The sequence below is a fragment of the Sparus aurata genome, chromosome 5 (assembly GCF_900880675.1).
Source record: "Sparus aurata chromosome 5, fSpaAur1.1, whole genome shotgun sequence".
In the NCBI taxonomy this organism is placed as follows: domain Eukaryota; kingdom Metazoa; phylum Chordata; class Actinopteri; order Spariformes; family Sparidae; genus Sparus; species Sparus aurata.
The window spans coordinates 4,856,679-4,875,880 of NC_044191.1; the positions used below are offsets into that span (position 1 = coordinate 4,856,679).

General features: G+C 40.2%; 1 protein-coding gene across 2 annotated transcripts in view; it reads left to right on the forward strand.

Moving 5' to 3' along the window:
- Positions 1-17,914, forward strand: part of LOC115580971 (MARVEL domain-containing protein 2-like) — a 30,266-nt gene extending 12,352 nt beyond the window's left edge. For both annotated transcript variants that reach the window (XM_030415733.1, XM_030415732.1), the window contains exons 3-8: positions 969-2,214; positions 4,168-4,203; positions 4,281-4,459; positions 7,598-7,769; positions 7,884-7,934; positions 17,045-17,914. In XM_030415733.1, coding sequence (XP_030271593.1) covers positions 991-2,214; positions 4,168-4,203; positions 4,281-4,459; positions 7,598-7,769; positions 7,884-7,934; positions 17,045-17,146 — 1,764 coding nt within the window. In that variant the 5' untranslated portion in view covers positions 969-990 and the 3' untranslated portion in view covers positions 17,147-17,914. The remainder of the gene's footprint in view (positions 1-968; positions 2,215-4,167; positions 4,204-4,280; positions 4,460-7,597; positions 7,770-7,883; positions 7,935-17,044) is intronic.
- The last annotated feature ends 1,288 nt before the right edge of the window (positions 17,915-19,202 follow it).

Genomic DNA, 19,202 nt, shown 5'->3' on the forward strand with positions numbered 1-19,202 from the left:
TTCTGAGAGTCCATGTTACACCTGAGATTAACAATCTTCACAAGGGCTGTCTCGGTACTGTTGTTCATCCTGAAACCAGATTGACACTTTTCTAAAATATTGTTGCTGTTTAAAAAATCTTTTAATTGGATATAAACCAGCTTTTCTAAAATTTTACTTAAAAAGGGTAAGTTGGATACAGGTCGGTAGTTGGCAAGAATATCAGGATCCAAATTGCTCATTTTCAGAAGGGGCTTCACCACTGCTGTTTTAAAGGCAGTGGGGAAGACACCCGTCTGGAGAGAGCAAATCACAAGATTTAAAAGTTCAAACTCAAAGAATGCATAAAATTGTTTTAAGAGTGATGTGGGAATTGGGTCTAAAAGGCAGGTTGTTGGGTTAACTCGGGAGAAAACTCTACCGAGTGTTTCTGCATCAACCAGGACAAAATGCTCCATTGTCTCCTCAGATAAAAGCGATGGTTCAGGTCTGTTAAAAGCAACATTGTTTAGTTCTAAAAGAGTGGATCTAATGCCATCGATTCTACCTCTGAAGTGGTCTGCAATGAGCAAGCCATGTCTAACAGGCTTGGGCAATTCAAAATAAACTGGAAACCGATAAAGGACAGTGTCATGTGAGGATATTCATGATTATCTCAATTAACAATCATCCCAAGAATGAAGATTCACCACAATCATCTTATTGTTAGTGATTTTTATTAAGATATGTCTATTTCATGCAGATCATTTTTGTTTTCTTCTATAATTTCTTTAATATGTTTTTTTTTTTTTTCTGACACTAGTAACTATCAGGCTGATATTGTGTCATCTGATCATAAAACCTCAGGAATTGCTTTGTCCAGTGTACCATTATCATAAAAGAAATTATGTCCAAAGCTTTTAAAAAAAACACACATTTTATTAAACCGGTTGTGATCCTTTAAAGCCACTGTAGGTCTACCCATATACTATTTTCCTTTTTTTCTGTAGCGAGCAAAGACTCCAGGTCCCAATGTCTTCAGGAGGAGTTGGTTCTGTCACCAGGTTTGACGGGGTGCGGGAGTTCCCACACTATGACCAGGTCCCTGTGGGCTCCTTAGGGTGGGACCTGAATTTCCCTCCGCCCCCAGCATCTTTGCAAGGAACAATGCCTGTTGTCAGCTTAGACCCCCTCCCCCCTCCCCCTCTACCTGAACAGCCAGCTGTTGGGCCTGAATCCTTCTACCCCCCCAGCGACGATAAGCCAATGGAGGATGACTGTGATACGATGGACATTAAGCCGGTGCACCGCTTCATCCCCAACTCAGTCAAGAATTTCTTCCGTGGCAACAGCGGTAACCGAGGGAGCAAGGGTTGGTCCTCCCCCAATCCTTTACCTTCCCCTCAATCCCCTGCCCCCTCATCAAGGAAAAGTGCCAACTGCAACACCACAGTGGGAGTCCCCTGCTCACCTCCTCACTCTGCCCCTCCATCCCCATCCCTTCCAGGCTCCTATCGTGACCCCTATGGCAACACTGAGAAGGAGCAAGACATGCTGCTGCTGGGTGCTGAAGCCTTCAACTCCACATCTGCAGTGCCCTCTAATCTCTCAGCCCAGACTTACCAGGAGCGGGTGGAGGAGTACCACATGCGCTATGCCTACATGAAGTCATGGGCTGGCCTGCTGAGGATCTTGGGCTGCGTGGAGCTGCTGTTGGGGGCTGCTGTGTTTGCCTGTGTCTGTGCTTATGTTCATAAGGACAATGAGTGGTTCAACATGTATGGCTACTCTCAGCCACAGCTGTTTGGGGGACTTGGCGGAGGTGCCGGTGCATATGGGTCTGGGGGTGGTTCCTACACAGGCCCTAAGACACCTTTTGTTCTGGTGGTGGCTGGTCTTGCGTGGATTGTGACTGTTATTCTGGTCGTTCTTGGGATGACCCTATACTACAGAGCCATCCTTCTAGACTCTTCTTGGTGGCCGCTCACAGAATGTTCCTTAAACCTGGTCTTGGCAGTGCTTTACATGGCAGCAGGGATTATGTATGTGAGGGACACCACTCGAGGGGGGCTGTGTAACATACCGGTCTTCAACAATGGAATAAACGGAGCATTCTGTCGCACCGAGGCCGGCCAGACAGCAGCCATCGTCTTCCTCTTCATCACCATGGTGCTCTACTTCATCAGTGCAGGAGTTTGTCTGAAACTATGGAGGCATGAAGCAGCCAGGATAAGGGAGGAGGCTCTGTCACAGGAGGTTTGACTGACACACACACACACACCCTTACTCGACTGTACCTTACTCTTGACAAGCCCCTTTTTCTTTGGATGGATGCTGGAAAACAGTCCATGTCGAGAACAAAAGATGCTAAATGCTGAAATGCTTTAGCCAAAATGCAATCTAGTGTATCAACTTGCTAATCCAACTGTAAACAATTTCCAGCACACACAAGAGCAGGCCAAGGCCTGGATATCAACTGGATCATTTGAACATTAGCTGTTGTTCCATTTTTTTTTCTTAGTTTCTATTAGTCCTTCACTACTCTGCTGTGATGAGCTAGAACTACTATTCCATTACTACTCAATAGTACTTGTTGCCTCTACATGAGCATCAGCCAAACCATGATCTTTTCCTAAACCAGTAGTGGGGTTATGTTGCCTTAAAGCCAACCAAACTTTGACTGAAAACTGAAACTAAGAAGTTTTAGAATAAAAGAGAAATAATAAGTTAGCTGCAGGGCTAGTGCATTTAAAAATAATGTATTGTCAGTGTAGCCCCAGGGAATTTTACAACTTCCTTGCGTGGTCATTAAAGGGTTTGAAGTTAAGAAGGAAGCTGTCTAGCAGGACATTGAATAGGCCTAGTATGAAATTAAAGCACAGTAGTACTAGACGATCACAGTACACAGCCACGATCACAGCCAGGCCAATCATATCACAGTAGGACAGGACTTGGCGAAACTGTCCGACACTGTCCTCTATGATTTGGCACTTTTTGTACAAGGAAGAGCTCTAAGTGCTTTAAATGAAAGTGCATATAGGCACAGGATATATATAACAAATATATGTAATTAAACTACCAGAAGCCACCCACCGCGATTAGGACAGAATCCATATGTACCTCATAGACATAGAAATGTGTTGTTTTTCTAGCTTTGACCCAGCTATCACTTTCAATAAGTATGATTATTGAAATGCAGAGTTGAAACTTAAAGGAGAACTTCGGTCGATTTAAACATGCAGCTTCATTGCTCAAGCTACCCTTGACTTGCCAGTACCGAAGACGCGGACACATTTGGTCCAACCATTACAGAGCTCCGTGAACGGAGATTTAGCATAGACAGCTAACAGCATGGGGTCAGAACTTTACACTGTGTTTTAAGCATCTTAACATGCTCCACATCTCACACCGAATGTTATGCAACATCAGAAGACACCTTAGCACACAGCACTGTAGCGTGTATGACTCAAACTGAATAAAAAAGTAGTTAAAACAGTGTGTTTGTGCAAGGAGCTACTTACCTGTTTGTTGACATCTGTGTGTTCCGATAGCTAGACCAAACTAGCATATCCATCGAGTGTGCACTTAACAGGCTTAACAGGCTATTGTAAGGCTCATGGCCCATGACAGGCTGTAACATGGACATGTAAATTATGAACATAAACACAAAAATGCTGGAATACGTTTCCGTCTCCGCCAGTGAGGGAGTAAGTGCACGCTCGACGGATATGCTAGTTTGGTCTAGCTATCGGAACACACAGATGTCAACAAACAGGTAAGTAGCTCCTTGCACAAACACACTGTTTTAACTACTTTTTTATTCAGTTTGAGTCATACACGCTACAGTGCTGTGTGCTAAGGTGTCTGCTGATGTTGTATAACTTTTGGTGTGAGATGTGGAGCATGTTAAGACGCTTAAAACACAGTGTAAAGTTCTGACCCCATGCTGTTAGCTGTCAATGCTAAATCTCCGTTCACGGAGCTCTGTAATGGTTGGACCAAATGTGTTTGCGTCTTTGGTACTGGCAAGTCAAGGGTAGCTTGAGCAATGAAGCTGCATGTTTAAATCGACCGAAGTTCTCCTTTAAGTATGATAATGACTTGTAGTAATTGGTCTTTAACATTCAAAAGCACTAGAATAGTTGATTGAAATAAGCCATTGAATAATGAACCACTTCCCACCTTTTCATCCCATCACAATCAACCTAGATGAAGACAATTGGATCATCAGTCCCTTTGTCTATAGTAAGTATCAAGGTTAACTTTTTAAATAATTATTGCACACAGTGTGCATGAGCTGAACATATTGCTATCTTCTGTAGCTAGGTCCTTCCTCCAGGGCCTCGGAGCAGACCCCTCTCCCCACTATTCAGCCGGACATCATGGATGCTTCAAATCATTCTGCAGCTGCTGCTACGGTAGTGCTGGACCCAGAGATCATCCGAGGTTACATTCCAGCTGGACACATCCCCAAACCTGTTGTTATAGCCGACTATGTGGCGTGAGTATAAGCATACTAGTCACACTTTTTTGAAAATGCATTGCTGTGTTAAGGCACCCTGGATTGGCAGCCTCTCAGTTATTCATTATTCAACCAGATGAAATTTAGCTAGTAGCTAATTATGGTACGGCTGAGAGCCGTGCACTGTCCCTGTTAAATAAACCTTCATATTTGACATTCAAATTAATTCTACTAAAAAGGTTCTCAAAAATGTTCTGGATGAAAGATACCCTCCCAAAATGTGTTATAATTCGCACTCTTCAAAAACAATTACCTTTTTAATGACAAGTGTTAATTATCTGGTTGACCATAGGCTTTATTGTTTGTAACAGTAAGGAAGAATTGATATTCCCCCTTGTGTTAGTAAAAGCAGTTCACTAGTCTTATAAGATAATAATGATGATAATAATAATGATAATAATAATAATAATAATAATAATAATAATAATAATAATAATATAATTCATTTAATTTATATAGCGCTTTTCAAGGACCCAAAGTCACTTACAGAGATATAGCAGATACAGATAATACACCAATAGCGAACAAAGATAACAAAAGACAAAGCACGACAGGGAAACAAAAGCAATGATGGGGCGTGGAGTAGATAACGCTGGTACAGATAAACAGACAGAAACAGGTACAACAATAGTCAAGAGGTGGGGGGGATGGATTGAAGAGCGGTGGGGGGGCTGATGAGTGAGGAGAGTGGAAGGAGAGTGTAGGGGGGGGATCAGGGGGAGAGGGCAGGAGTGAATGTAGTTATGGGTAGGGGAGATCGTAGGCTTGGGCGAAGAGGTACGAAGAGGTTGACATTTAGTGAGTTAACAAAATGAACTCACTAAATGTCAAGAAAGGAAATATTTTTGCACCTGTGCTCCTCACCAGGGATGTCCCGATCCAATCTGCAGGATCAAGATCAGGGCCGATGTGGGCATTTTCCCACTGATTGGGGATCGGGAATTTTGAATGCGGACAAAGGCCAGATTTTTTTATTTTTTTATTTTTTTGATGTCAGAGCATGATTTGTGATGCGTGCGTAACATCTGGACAGAGCAGATATGCAGGACTTCAGCACAGCGCAGACAGGATTTCAAGCAGATAAAACAAAGACGAAGGAGCAAATCCTTACCGGAACCCGAATGCAACAGACATGCATCCAGTAGAATCTTGAGTCACACTGGCAAACCTTTGGATAAAACATCTGCGGTGTGGAAATATTTTGAATTGCGAAAACAGTCCAGCGGCGACATGTAACATCTGCAATACGACCGTTTTGCGAGGGGATAACAAAAGAGCTGCATTTAATAATACTCCATTTGATACGATAAAATATTACAAAGAAGGTAATTGAATTAATCGCTCTGGATAACCAGCTCATCTCTGTGGTAGAGGATCAGGGTTTTCTTCGTCATCTGGAGTTTTTGAATCCCCGCTATGCCCTACCACCTCAGCATTACATTACATTATTTTCGAGTTACAACGTGCCGGTATGCGCACTAATTTTGTGGGTCTCATATAGCAGAGCATGTAAGAAAGGCAATCAAGGAGATTCTGAACGTGTGTAAAATAAACAAGTAATGCATCCACGTCATTTTACGTGACAACACAAGATACTATAGGGAAATAGCAATGGATGGTATGGAGGTACAAAGCGTGGGCTGCGTCTTGCACACACTTCAGCTGGCTGTACTTGAGGGTCTGCTGTCACAGTGCAGCGTCACAGACTCACCTGCTAACACAAGGAAGGTGGTAGGCCAATGTTGCAATAGCATATGCAGAATAAGAAAGGGCCATATGAAAGTATATACTTTGTTTCAACAAAATAAAAATAAAAAACTATTAAGGAAGAGCTTAGATGCAGGTACTTTTTTTCTTAATGCTGCTCTATTATCCAGGAAAATATTAGTTAAAGGAGAACTTCGGTCGATTTAAACATGCAGCTTCATTGCTCAAGCTACCCTTGACTTGCCAGTACCGAAGACGCGAACAAATTTGGTCCAGCCCTTACAGAGCTCCGTGAACGAAGACTTAGCATTGAACGCTAAGAGCATGGGGTCAGAACTTTACACTGTGTTTTAAGCATCTTAACATGGTAAACAGGTAAGTAGCTCCTTGCACAAACACACTGTTTTAACTACTTTTTTATTCAGTTTGAGTCATACACGCTACAGTCTTGTGTGCTAAGGTGTCTGCTGATGTTGCATAACTTTTGGTGTGAGATGTGGAGCATGTTAAGATGCTTAAAACACAGTGTAAAGTTCTGACCCCATGCTGTTAGCGTTCAATGCTAAGTCTCCGTTCAAGGAGCTCTGTAATGGCTGGACCAAATGTGTTCGCGTCTTCGGTACTGGCAAGTCAAGGGTAGCTTGAGCAATGAAGCTGCATGTTTAAATCGACCGAAGTTCTCCTTTAAGGCTAAGTATCGGACTGGGTCTCGGTATTGGCATTTACTTGATATTAAAGGACTTGGATCGGGATCGGGGTAAAAAAAACCTGATTGGAACATCCCTACTCCTCACTGAACAGAAAAAATACAACAGCACACCATCTGAAATCAAGTTTGTCTCTTTTACCAAACTAAGACAAACTCTTGTTCAATGATTCATACAAAGTTGACATGAAATAAAAATACAATTTTATAATCGATTCATAATCATCAATATTACAATCGCAATTAATCGATTATCGATTTTTTTCACCACCGCTAGTCCTACGTGCCAGAGACGGGGACTCATTTATTTTTCAACATTAACAAAATGTCTGAAGAGCTGAAAGTCGATCCAGCTGTGTCTCAATTCAGGGGCTGCGTCCTGGATGAATTGAGACTCAGTTTCTTGTGTAACCTTTTTTCAAAGGATTATTAGGGAGCCAAGCCCGAGGGGGCAAGGGAACGCGTATGCAAGCAGATGCGTTTCCTAGGACCAGCGGTGCAAGGAAACGCTCAGGGGAAACTTTTATCAATTATTAAACAATTATCCCCAGCAGATTTGGTGGTGATCTGTCCCAAAGTAGTGTTGGATACGTAGATGGATTGGATTGGATCATTCAGACCTATTTTGCAGTTTCACATTCACTGTAGTCTAAATTTAAACTGTAGGCCAAAAAAATGTGTCATCTCCTGTCCTGTTTCCACAGGAAGTACCCAAGCATTCGCTCAGAGGAGGAGAGGGACCAGTACAAGGCTGTGTTCAATGACCAGTACGCTGAGTACAAGGAACTACACGCTGAGGTTCAGGCAATGGCAAAGAAGTTTGAAGAAATGGATGAGATGATGCAGAACCTTACATCCCGGCCCTCTAGCCAAATGGTAGAAGTCTCTCCTACACGCACACACACACGCACACATACACACAAACACACACACACACAGATGGATACACACTCTATATTTATGTCCAATAATATGCTGATTGTGTTTCAGGAGAAGGAGCGGATCGGTAGCATTTTAATGGAATATCAGAGGAAGAAAGTTGTAAGTATGATCCATTCAAGGTCACTCACTGTAGCTGTAACGTCTATGCCCTGGTTAGTCTGTTTATGTTAACCTTAATTACCCCGGTGTAACTAAAGAATCTGAAAGACATTCCCCCTGTACATATCGCATACTAAGAGCTTACTTTTAAATGTACTTACTACATTAAAGGGGTACTGCAGTGATATGTATTTCACTTCCATTAATTTCATGAAACAGGAATCGACAGAGAAAGGATCTAAATCAAAGTAGCAGAAGCAGGATATTCTCATTTCTAGTCCCTGGCACAGGTCAACTTATTCACATCTGTTAAAACCTGTTAAACACTGACATTTTCTTTCAGTTGGCCCACCTCAGTTTATAACCAGGACAAATCAATTATGATGGCAGTTTTCTTTCTGTCTCTCTCTAGACCAACTTTTAGTTGGCTCCATTTTTGGTCAGAGTATTTTGGTGATGGTTTTCACACACTCCCTGTGATTAAACATCAGAAAGGAAAGTTTGACCCTATCGTATCAAACTGGGTCCAGGTTAACTACATTGATGGTTTGCTTCTTAGCAAAACTTGGTCACATCCAGAATACTGTTTAATATTAAAGTTATTTGGCTTGCCAGGTCCCATATTTTTGACTGTGACCTTTTCGATTAAATCCTCCAATTGAATGTTTTATGAGCAGTGAATCAATACTTCACACCTCTGATGGTTGGATGCCAGAAAAGAGTTAACAAGACAATTAAAAAAGAATAACCGGTGTACTATGACAAGCCGGGCCCAACTTTTGTCAACCCATCACGCTAATTTAACCAACTTAACTCATCCTAAGGATGCCCCACTGGGCAGAAAATGGAGCAACGTGGCAACATTTGGGTGTAAAGTGTTCTGCCCCATATACTGTTACATTTGGTGTGCCGTGTCAAACACAGGTACCACCAGGAAAAGCCCAATATGATACACACATACCACCATTGAACTAAGTATGCCCTTCAGCACACAGACAAAGAAAGGCTCTAATTTTTCTTCAATCATTGCGGGTTCTAATGATAATAATGTTGCAGCGGAAATGTATATTTGTGCATACACACAGCACAAAAATATCTACATAGGTTTTTCATCAAATGTGTATTAGATCACAATTGGAATTGCCCAGGACAGGCCCAGCCCCAGTGTCCTTAGTGAGGACCCTTAAACTAAACAGCATGTGACCCACTGAGTTTGATGGGCACCAATTTCTGGTGTATATCCAGATACAGATATTCTTGTTAAACACGTACAGATAGTAGCTTTGTGTAGTATAAACTGTAATTTCGGGTGCACACACCAGGGTTTGTCAGGAACTTGGGGCACTGAGAGGAAATGTGGCCTTTTTTAAAAAAGTAGAACTTGTATTATTAATGACAGGAGCTGAAGAGGAACAACACCATTGTTGCATTTGTATAATTACATCAAAGTATAACAAGTTAGTATTTTATTTAACAAATTGTTATGATATGTAAGACGTTTGCATGATATAGAAACCACTTCGTCATCTTACCAAAACTTCAGAACATTGTGTGCCAGTTTCGTCAATCAAAACCTGGCTCCACTACTTAAGTCTTAAGACAGGAATTCTCTGTCGTTTTCATAACCATTGAGTCACACCAGGGGAATGAGACCATGGTCACCTGTTTCAAGCTGCTGAAACTATTATGGAGCATTTGGTTGTTCATTCATTGTGTTATGAGGAGGTAAAAATAGAATATAACAAAGCTGAAGTTATGTGATATAGGTTTGATGACCTAAATTCCTTCAGTGTGTTGGTGTGTTGTGGGGTTTGGACTGCAATTAAACCGTTTTGTTAAATAAATAAAAACATTTTTAACCTCACTAGCTTTATGTTATAAATCCCTAAGGTGAATAATTTTAGAGGGCATAAGTGAATACAATAAGATCAAGGAAATTATGCTAAACCTTGTTTAAAAGTTTAGAAAGTTAGAAATAATAACCCTGGTGAGGTCATCATAGGTATTTCAGTTTGAGTTTGAATACTACAAATTTTTAACGAAAGTCTATGTTACATACTAAGGCCGTGCACATCAACATAAGGTAGGAGGTTAAAACCGAGCTTTTAATGATAGGCCAAAAATCTAAAAAAACACAAATTAACGACTAAAAACCAAAACAAGGAACAAATGAACAAATGAACAAAACAAAAAAATAAAGTGAAACATATGTTACTGTATTCCTCACAGGGCTCCAGACTGCGACCAAATTTTACATGCCATTGTGTGTGAGAGGGGCAGGGAATGGGGAATGGCACTGTAATTGGCTAATGTGTGGAGGGGGAGGGTCCTAAAGTTGTTCCGAGCATTGAAGGAGAAGTTTTCTAGATTCCACCAGATATGTGTCCGCTGCGTTACGTCTTTACCATGCCAGCAGAGCTGATAGGTTTCACTTTAGTCTTAGGCGCGTTCAAGTTGAACTCCTGCTGAGCGCCTGCAGCAGCGAGATCTGCTGGCGACTGCAGGGGCAGGGCTACAAACGCTGCTATGAAGTCGAACACTCTCTCTTCCCATAGATGTGACGAGACTTGGTTGAGCTTGCGATGTTTGCCTTCTTCGTCTGTGAAGAAGTGGAGAAAATTGAAATTTCGTTAATGTTTGAGAAAATCAACCACGACGGCAATCAGTTTTGTTACCTGATGCTATGGGAACTTTGCTGGCCTTTTTCTCATATTAGTCCTCTTTGGAAATTATTAAATCTGAGATGTTCAAAATAGTAGTCAACCAAAACATGTAGGCTGAGGGAATAGAGCAGTGGAATTGCTGCAGCTTTGTCACAATAACAACTTCACATTTGGATATTTTATAATTGCTTCACTTGAAAACGGTCACACAGTGGCGCATCAAGTGTAGATGAATGTCCTAAATGTTGTCTTACTGTAAATGCTCATTTCCCCTTTTTTCTTGTAATGTCACCATTGATTAAATTTGAACTTTGTCTATCTGGTACATTATAGTTAGTCTTGCCCTATAACAATACAATACAATTACAACAGTTTTTCATTATTATGATGACAACTGTGCTTAAGTGCATGACTATATCACAGCTGAGGGGAATTTGCTGACTACATTTAACCAATATGCATAACTATAGACACATAAGATGATGCATTTTCTTATAGCAACATTATTCACAATGAATGAAATACATTTCACTGAATGAATGAAATACAATAATCAGAACAAATTACTGAATCAGATGCCTTGTCCCGCCGCGTCATCTCATCACACGCAAAATAGCTCAGGATAATTCTTTGTATTGTTAATGTGACGGGAACAGAAAGGGTTAATAAGAGTGGATAGTACAGATAACACTGGACACAGCAGTTAACCACTTCTCCATCATCACCACAAGTAGGGTGACAGAACTGAGCAATTTTTTGATGACACCTTTCAGGGTTGTTGCGTTACATAAAGGATTTTATAGGTTTATTCATGTTGACTATCCCATAGGTGCGGCCATACGGCTGCTACTTATCTGAAAGTATGTGATACTTGAGTAGAAAAGAGGCACAGGCGCTTATGGATATGGAAATTCATCGAAACACACGTCATATACGTCAGTGTAGATAAAAGCCAATTAGGGCAAAGTCCTGACGTCATTTAGGTGGGTCTAGGCTCGTGCAGTACCTGGAGAGCAACTGCGCAACTGCTCTGCAGCTGCCTTGCCCCCACGATAACTTAAGGTCATGTGACATCGGATGCGGAGCAGAACCCACTCCCATCCAGGTCATCGTGGACACATTTTAACCAGCATGCATCACAATTTAGGCAGCGTGATCTTGGACTCGCCTTAAGTGTTAACTTCCACCAGGTCCGCTGCGCTGTGTAACTACTCTGTCCCACCTCCGGCTGTTCGGAGCCCTCCGGCACAAATACACAGGACATCTATTTCGTCCAAAGTCACTCACAAAACAACAATATGACATTCAGTTACTTTTAAAATAAAACAGTCTGTGTTGACACCAGCACACAAATCTCAAAAAAGAGAAAAATACAAGCCTGTTGTTGTTTTTATAACACATACCTATAACTGTGGTACTGCAAAACGCAACGGACAAGTATCTGGTAGAATCCCGGGGTTATTTTCTCCATTATGAGCCAGAGAGAGTGAGAGAGAGAGAGAGGGAGAGAGAGAGAGGGAGAGAGAGAGCTCCCCTTATTATGCAGAACAAAACTGGCAAACAGGTACTACAAATGTGTAAAGGCTTGGGTCTGTACATTGTTAATGGCAGAGTCAGAGGAGACTCTCTTGGCAGACTCACACAATGCTCTGTGTTAGGTAGTAGTGTTGTAGATTATGCCACTACTGACATTGAACCACAATATATAAATGCATTTACTGTATCACCGCAACAGCCCCTTTCAGACCATAGCCAAATAACCCTATTTCTGAAAAAGTCATTTTCAACCACTGAGAATCCAAACCCTGAGCCAAGACTGTTGCCTCTACCGAGGAGATACAAATGGACTAGACTAGACAAATGGACTGCACTAGACTCTGCTCAAATTCACAACATGCTGGATACTTTTCTCAACACCCAGTATCAGCCTGAAAGGGAATACATAAATCTGGCCACACATCACTTAAACACAATATTTATTCAATTGGCAAAAGAATCTAAATTAAAAATCTCACAAACTAGAAAATCCAGCATGAAACAAAAAGAGCGATGGTTTGATAAAGAATGTGCTATATCCAGACAAAACCTGAGAAAACTGTCAAACAGAAAACACAGGAACCCAAGTGACCTAATGGGACGGCTTGAATATGTCCAAGCTCTGAAAGATTACAAAAGACTCCTTCATGTATAAAAAATGCATTATATGGAGGGAGAACTCAACAAAATTGAAAAAAAGCTATAAATGAAAACACCTTTTGGAAATTATGGTAAAAACATCAACAGAAACCCATGTACAGCGACCAACCCAATGTGTCACAGTCTAAATCCCCACCAAATTTTAACAACAGACAAACTGAAAGAACTAGAAATGACAGTGAAGGACACCCAGTGTGCCCTTGACTACCCCATCACCATTAAAGAAATACAGCACAAACTCAAAACCCTTAAAAATGGAAAAGCTTGCGGTATAGACAGCATTAACTCAGAGATGCTGAAACACAGTAATTTAAAACTCCAACTTGCCGTGCAAAAACACTTCAACCTGGTGTTGGCTGCTGGATATTACCCCAGTGTTTGGAATAAAGGTCTCATTTCTCCTATATTTAAAAGTGGAGACAAGTACAACCCCAGCAATTACAGGGGCATCTGTGTTAACAGCAACCCGAGTAAACTCTTCTGTAGCATCCTTAACTCCAGATTAATCACACTGATCATCATATTCTGTTTAGAAGCCAAATTGGCTTTTTACCCAATCATCAAACATTTGACCACATCTACACTCTCCATACACTCATCCAACAGCATGTTCACAAAAAACACAAAGGAAAGATGTTTGCATGTTTTTTAGATCTAAAAAAGGCTTTTGACACAATTTGGCACAATGGGTTATTTCTGACAACCAGTGCTGTGTCAAAACTGGAAACAAAAGAACAGAGTTCTTCAAACAAGAAAAAGGGATGCATCAGGGGTGCAACCTGTCTCCTGCTCTGTTCAACATATATATCAATAAATTGGCCACTCTTCTTGAACAGTCCACAAGCCCAGGATTAGATCTACAAGGCAAAGAAATCAAATTCCTCATGTATGCAGATGACCTGGTTCTACTGTCCCCAACAGAACATGGTCTACAGCAGAACCTCTCTCTGCTGGAGACGTTATGTCAAAACTGGGCGGTAGATATCAACCTTGACAAAACCAAAGTCATGGTATTCCAAAAAAAGGCCAGGCTACAGGAATCCAAACATGTTTGCAAGGTAAGAGGGACCACAGCATACAATGGACTATAATTATCTAGGCATCATCATCAGTGCATCCGGCAGCTTTGACAAAGCAATAAATTCCCTCACAGAAAAGGCACGCAGGGCCTACTATAGCATCAAAAGCTCACAATATAAATTCAATCCCCCAATTACAATTTGGCTAAAACTATTTAACAGTGTAATCAAACCTATACTTATGTATGGAAGTGAAGTGTGGGGCCCTCTAATTATCCAGAGACACACCTCATGGGACACAACACCCACAGAGAAATTTAACCTTCAATTCTGCAAGGAAATCCTCAAGGTCCACAGAAACTGTCCAATCCATGCATGTAGAGCAGAGCTGGGACACTTCCCTCTCTCTCTACACATGATCAAAAGGTCAATTAAGTTCCAGGTTCACTTAACACAAGCTGATCCTGATTCCTATCACCACAGAGCCTTTCTCAGTAACAGCCTTTGTCCAGAGACAGAACTCACCTAGCATCTATAGACAAAAACAACAAAATGACTTACATTGACAATTGGAAATATGAAATTAAATCCATCAATAAATTAGAATGCTAACGCTTACTGGATAGAGAATATTCTCCAGCACAATATCCGGTCAGCATAAAAAACCCCATACAGAGACGCACATTAACAATGTACAGAATTAAGAGTATGTAAACACTGTTCTTCAGGAGAAATAGAAACTGAGGCCCATTTTCTCCTCTCCTGCCCCCTGTACCAAACTGAGAGAGAGGCTTTCCTCCAGCAGATAACTGCAGCAGATCCATCATATCAGGGAACAAAATGTGATGAACTGTTAAAAGTATGTCTGGGAGAAGTTCCACAGTTTATAAAATTAGCTGCACAATATGTAACACTCTGCCATGATGCTAGAGAAACACACAAATGCTGATCAGAACCATTATTGCTATAGTATAATATTGTTGTTTTTATTATTATTGTTATCATTTAATATGAACTATATGTGTATATATGTTTTTCATTGTATATGACAACTTGTAATTGCCCAATCTTATTAATCCTTCCACACACACATTATTAAGGTCCGGGCAGCTAAGCTGCTATTGTATTCCTAGGAATTCTTTCTTTCTTTCTTCTTTCTTCAGAGGAAGTCATACTTCCCAAGGGCGAGAACTCACCAAACTTTACAGAAATGTCCGGCCCCATGCCAGATTTACTTAATTCCAAGGACATGTCAATATTCCTCCTGGGGGGGCACAATAAGCGTTTAGATTTTAAAAACTTAATACCTACAAAATCAACAGTACATGCTACAGTTTTGAAACTTTCACCAAACCGTGGCCCCAATACTGCTGAAACTTTAGTCCACTTAAACTTATTACAAATTATGAAGTCCATCACTCAGCTTTTTTCAAAACCTGTAAAACTTATTAAACCTCCTCCCTCAATTTTTGCTCAATTGTCACCAAACTTGCTAGAAAGCATCTTCAGACCGTCCTCCACAAAACTTGTTTCTCTGATTTTTGATTTATCAAAAATTAAGCCTACAGTGCATCAAAATGTTTGACTGTAAACAGTACTGTAAACATATACTATCAAATTCTTGCTAAATACATTTTCAATCTTCCTGAAAAAAATTGAGAATATTTTGGAGTCATGGTTGATGAAGTTTGGCAAATATCAGAATTTTATCTCAAAAACTGAATTTTTGAGAACATTTTGAATTCTGCTCTCATGGGAACAACTGGAGTCAATGTTAGAGTGGCATTTTTAAACATCAGATTTTTTCTTATGAAGCAAAACACTTAGAGTTAAAAACAAATCACCAACATTTCCATGCTGTCAAGATGCAATTTATGTATTATCAGATTTTTGTTCAGGTAACAGAATTTCTGACATTTTGACCATTTTTGAAATCTGCCTTGACAACAGCTGCCCAGACAGTGACTCCCTGAGTCGACAAATGAAGCTACACAGCAGGTCTCACTTCAAGCCAATTAGCTCAGTGAGTTAGGAGCTGGTTCTTGGTGTCAGGGGTTTCGAGACCCAGCAAGAGTGATGATGATGATGACAGATCAAAATGTCAGATGTCCTCAACATGAAACACAAGACAATTGTCCTGATGGTGGCATCACAGCAAGCCTCTAAATTAAATAAAAACAAATAGCTTGGACCGGACCATGGGTGAAAGCTAGCCAAATTTTGCACAAAGGTCCAGTCTCATGCCAGATTACCTCAGCTGTAAAACCAAGCCAATAGTCCTGATGGTGGCGCTACAGCAAGCATCTAAAGTTCAAAACATTGAAAATTCATAACAAATCAACCTGCTAGAACTTCACACTTTCATCAAACTGTTGCCCCAATATTGAAGAAACTTTTGTACATTTAAACCTATTAAAAATTATGAAGTACATCACTCAGTTTTTTTTCAAAAACTGTAAAATTCTTAAACCTATTTCCTCTCTCCTCCTTTGATTTATCAAAAATTGAGCCTCAAAAACTGAATTTTTCACAGCATTTTAAATTTTTCTTTTATGTGAACAATTGGAGTCAATGCAATAATGACATGGCTAAACATCAGTTATTCACTTATGGAGCAAATCAATCATTTTTAAAAAAACAAATTACCAACATCTCCATGCTGCAATATGTGTATTTCCAGATTTTTGTCTTGATAACTGAATTTTTTACAGTGGTTTCAAATCTGCCTGCACAACAGTGAATGGCTTACTCAATTTGTGAAGCCACTGTTAACTGCCAATTAGCTCAGAGCGATAGATGACAGTCTTTGGTTCCAGAAGTTGTGAGTTCAAGCCTCAAGTTGTCCAAAATGAACATTGTTGTCAACTCTCTTGTCTTCCTATTCTCCTGTTTGTTGCTCAGAATTGCCTAAATTTGCCAAAAATAGCCTGGACCCGACCCATCGCTGTGCAGCAGCTATAATTCTCTTTATTTTTTAAGTTTCATTTCATTTATTTGTATTTTAACCTACGAATTGTATTTTTTGGTTTGTTTAATTGATTCTTGATGCTTTGGCAACATAGTTCTCGTAACATTCATGCCAATAAAGCAAATTTGAATGAGAGAGAGAAAGAGAGAGAGAGAGAGAGAGAGAGAGAGAGAGAGAGAGAGAGAGACCCTGGCGCACTGTATGAATTGTTTAACTGGATAGAAAGCACCACATTTAATTTTTTTCCTATTTTTTTGTGTTCAGGACCCAACATATCTGGAGAAAAGGGAGAGGTGTGAGTACCTGAAAAGCAAGCTCTCTCATATCAAACAGAAGATTCAAGAGTACAACAATACCACAAACTGAAACAACAGCAACTCAACGCTGCAGCTCAACGCTGCCACCAACTCACTGGGAAATGATATGCAGACTCTGTCAGCATCATATTAAATCAGGAGGACATGCAACTACTGTTGTATGTAAAGTGACATGACATACAGAAAAATCATTGTCACAGGTAGAAACGTCATCAGTCAGGAGAAATGTCATAGAGAGTGGTAAAAAACAGGAAATGCATGGTTTACTAAGAAGAGGGTTGTAAAAACATGGCTGGAATGCAAACAGCCTGTATGGATCAGGCCTGACCAAAATAGATAGCTTAAGATGTTGTTCATTTTATTTACACACAGTCTGGCCTGGTGCACATCGCATTTTAATGGAATCTTTAGAGACTTTCTGTTTTTTTGTTTTGTTTTTAGGAGCCATTTGAGATGAACAGGTGATGAGTATGTGCAGAGGTAAACTATAAGAGAAACGTGGACTCCAAGTATTTTAATGACATGCACAGTTTCCATCAAATTTGACTACGAGTTCACTGTAACACATTTTTTATGAAGTAAATTACTTTAATTGCATTAAATGTGCCCAGTTTACATCGAACAGACGCATTATTATAATCAGATGAAACATGTACACGTAATTAAAACCAAAGAATCAATGTTTCATTGACTCATTTTTTTGAGTGAACATGACGTGTTACACATTTTTATGTGCCTCATTTCGTATTGACTTTGCTGTGACTACAAAATACACCATGACTTATCAGACAACAAATTAAAAGATCTATTCATCTGAGTGCGAGTAAGATTATGATTAAAAACATTTCCGAAAAAATGTGAAAATGTGTGAGTAGAACTGTAGCCGACAGAAAGTGGAGGTGAGCTGCTTGCCAGAAAGCTCACTGTTGTCACTGGCTTTTACAATACATGTCTTCTGTCCAGTAGTCCTGACTTGAACTGTGATGGACAATGTGAATTTGAGAATTTACTGAATTACCCACAATGCAACTTAGCCACAGTGTTGCATTGTGGAAAATGCAGGTGTCTTTTGGGCACAGTGTGTCTTTGGGCAAGACTTCCAGTGCTTCTTGTCACTTAATTGGAATCAAAGTTTTCCATGGTAATAAGACCAGGATCTTCCTTCTTAGAGTGATTGGTATGGCTTATAATTAAAATTAGGGCTGTCAAACGATTAATTTTTTTAATCACGATTAATCACATTTTGTCCATAGTTAACTCGCGATTAATTGCAAATTAATTGCAATTTTTTGGCACATTTCTTTCTGTTCTAAATGTACCTTAATGTATTTTTATCATGTTCTTAATACTTTTAACAACATAAGAAAGGGCAAATATGCTTGCTTTATGAAAATATTTATTCAACACTTAAAAACATGCACTTCAAATAAAAGGCTAAAAAAATATCCCCTCACCCTAAATGGGATCAAAACATGGTGATGTCTGCTTTTGGCGAGGGGAGGCGGGGGGCTCTCTGCATCTGCCGTGTGTTTGGCTTGCAAATGATATTTGAGACTCAACATACTTTAGTGGTAACTCATTTCATGTCGACAGTAGGTGCAGATAACTTTTGTCCTATCGACTGAACCATCTGGCAGTGTTTTGAAAGTGAATTTGCCGTTCATAAGTCCTTTCTCCATTTACTTTCACTTTCGCTTTTCCGTCCACCGTGTTTTTCCCGAACGCCAACCCTGCTTCTTCTTCTTCTGATTCCCTTTCTTATTCTTCTGCCACCCTCTGGATCAAGACTACAGGTGCCACCGACGGCCTTAAATCAAACAATGCGCGTTTCTTTTTTTTTTTTTAATACCGAGCATTAATCGCGCGTTAAAAAAATTAACGGCGTTAAGAGGATGTTGCGTTAACGCGTTAATAACGCGTTATTAACGCGTTAACTTTGACAGCCCTGATTAAAATACAACGTTATCCAAGGAATACCATAACACTTTATAACTGCTCTTCCCACTTAGAGCTTGTAAAGCCGTGAAAGTGCCATTGGTGCTATTATGATTTTTGACCCACGTTTTTTAAATTTTTTGCTCCGCCAAGTACTGGAATTATCTCCT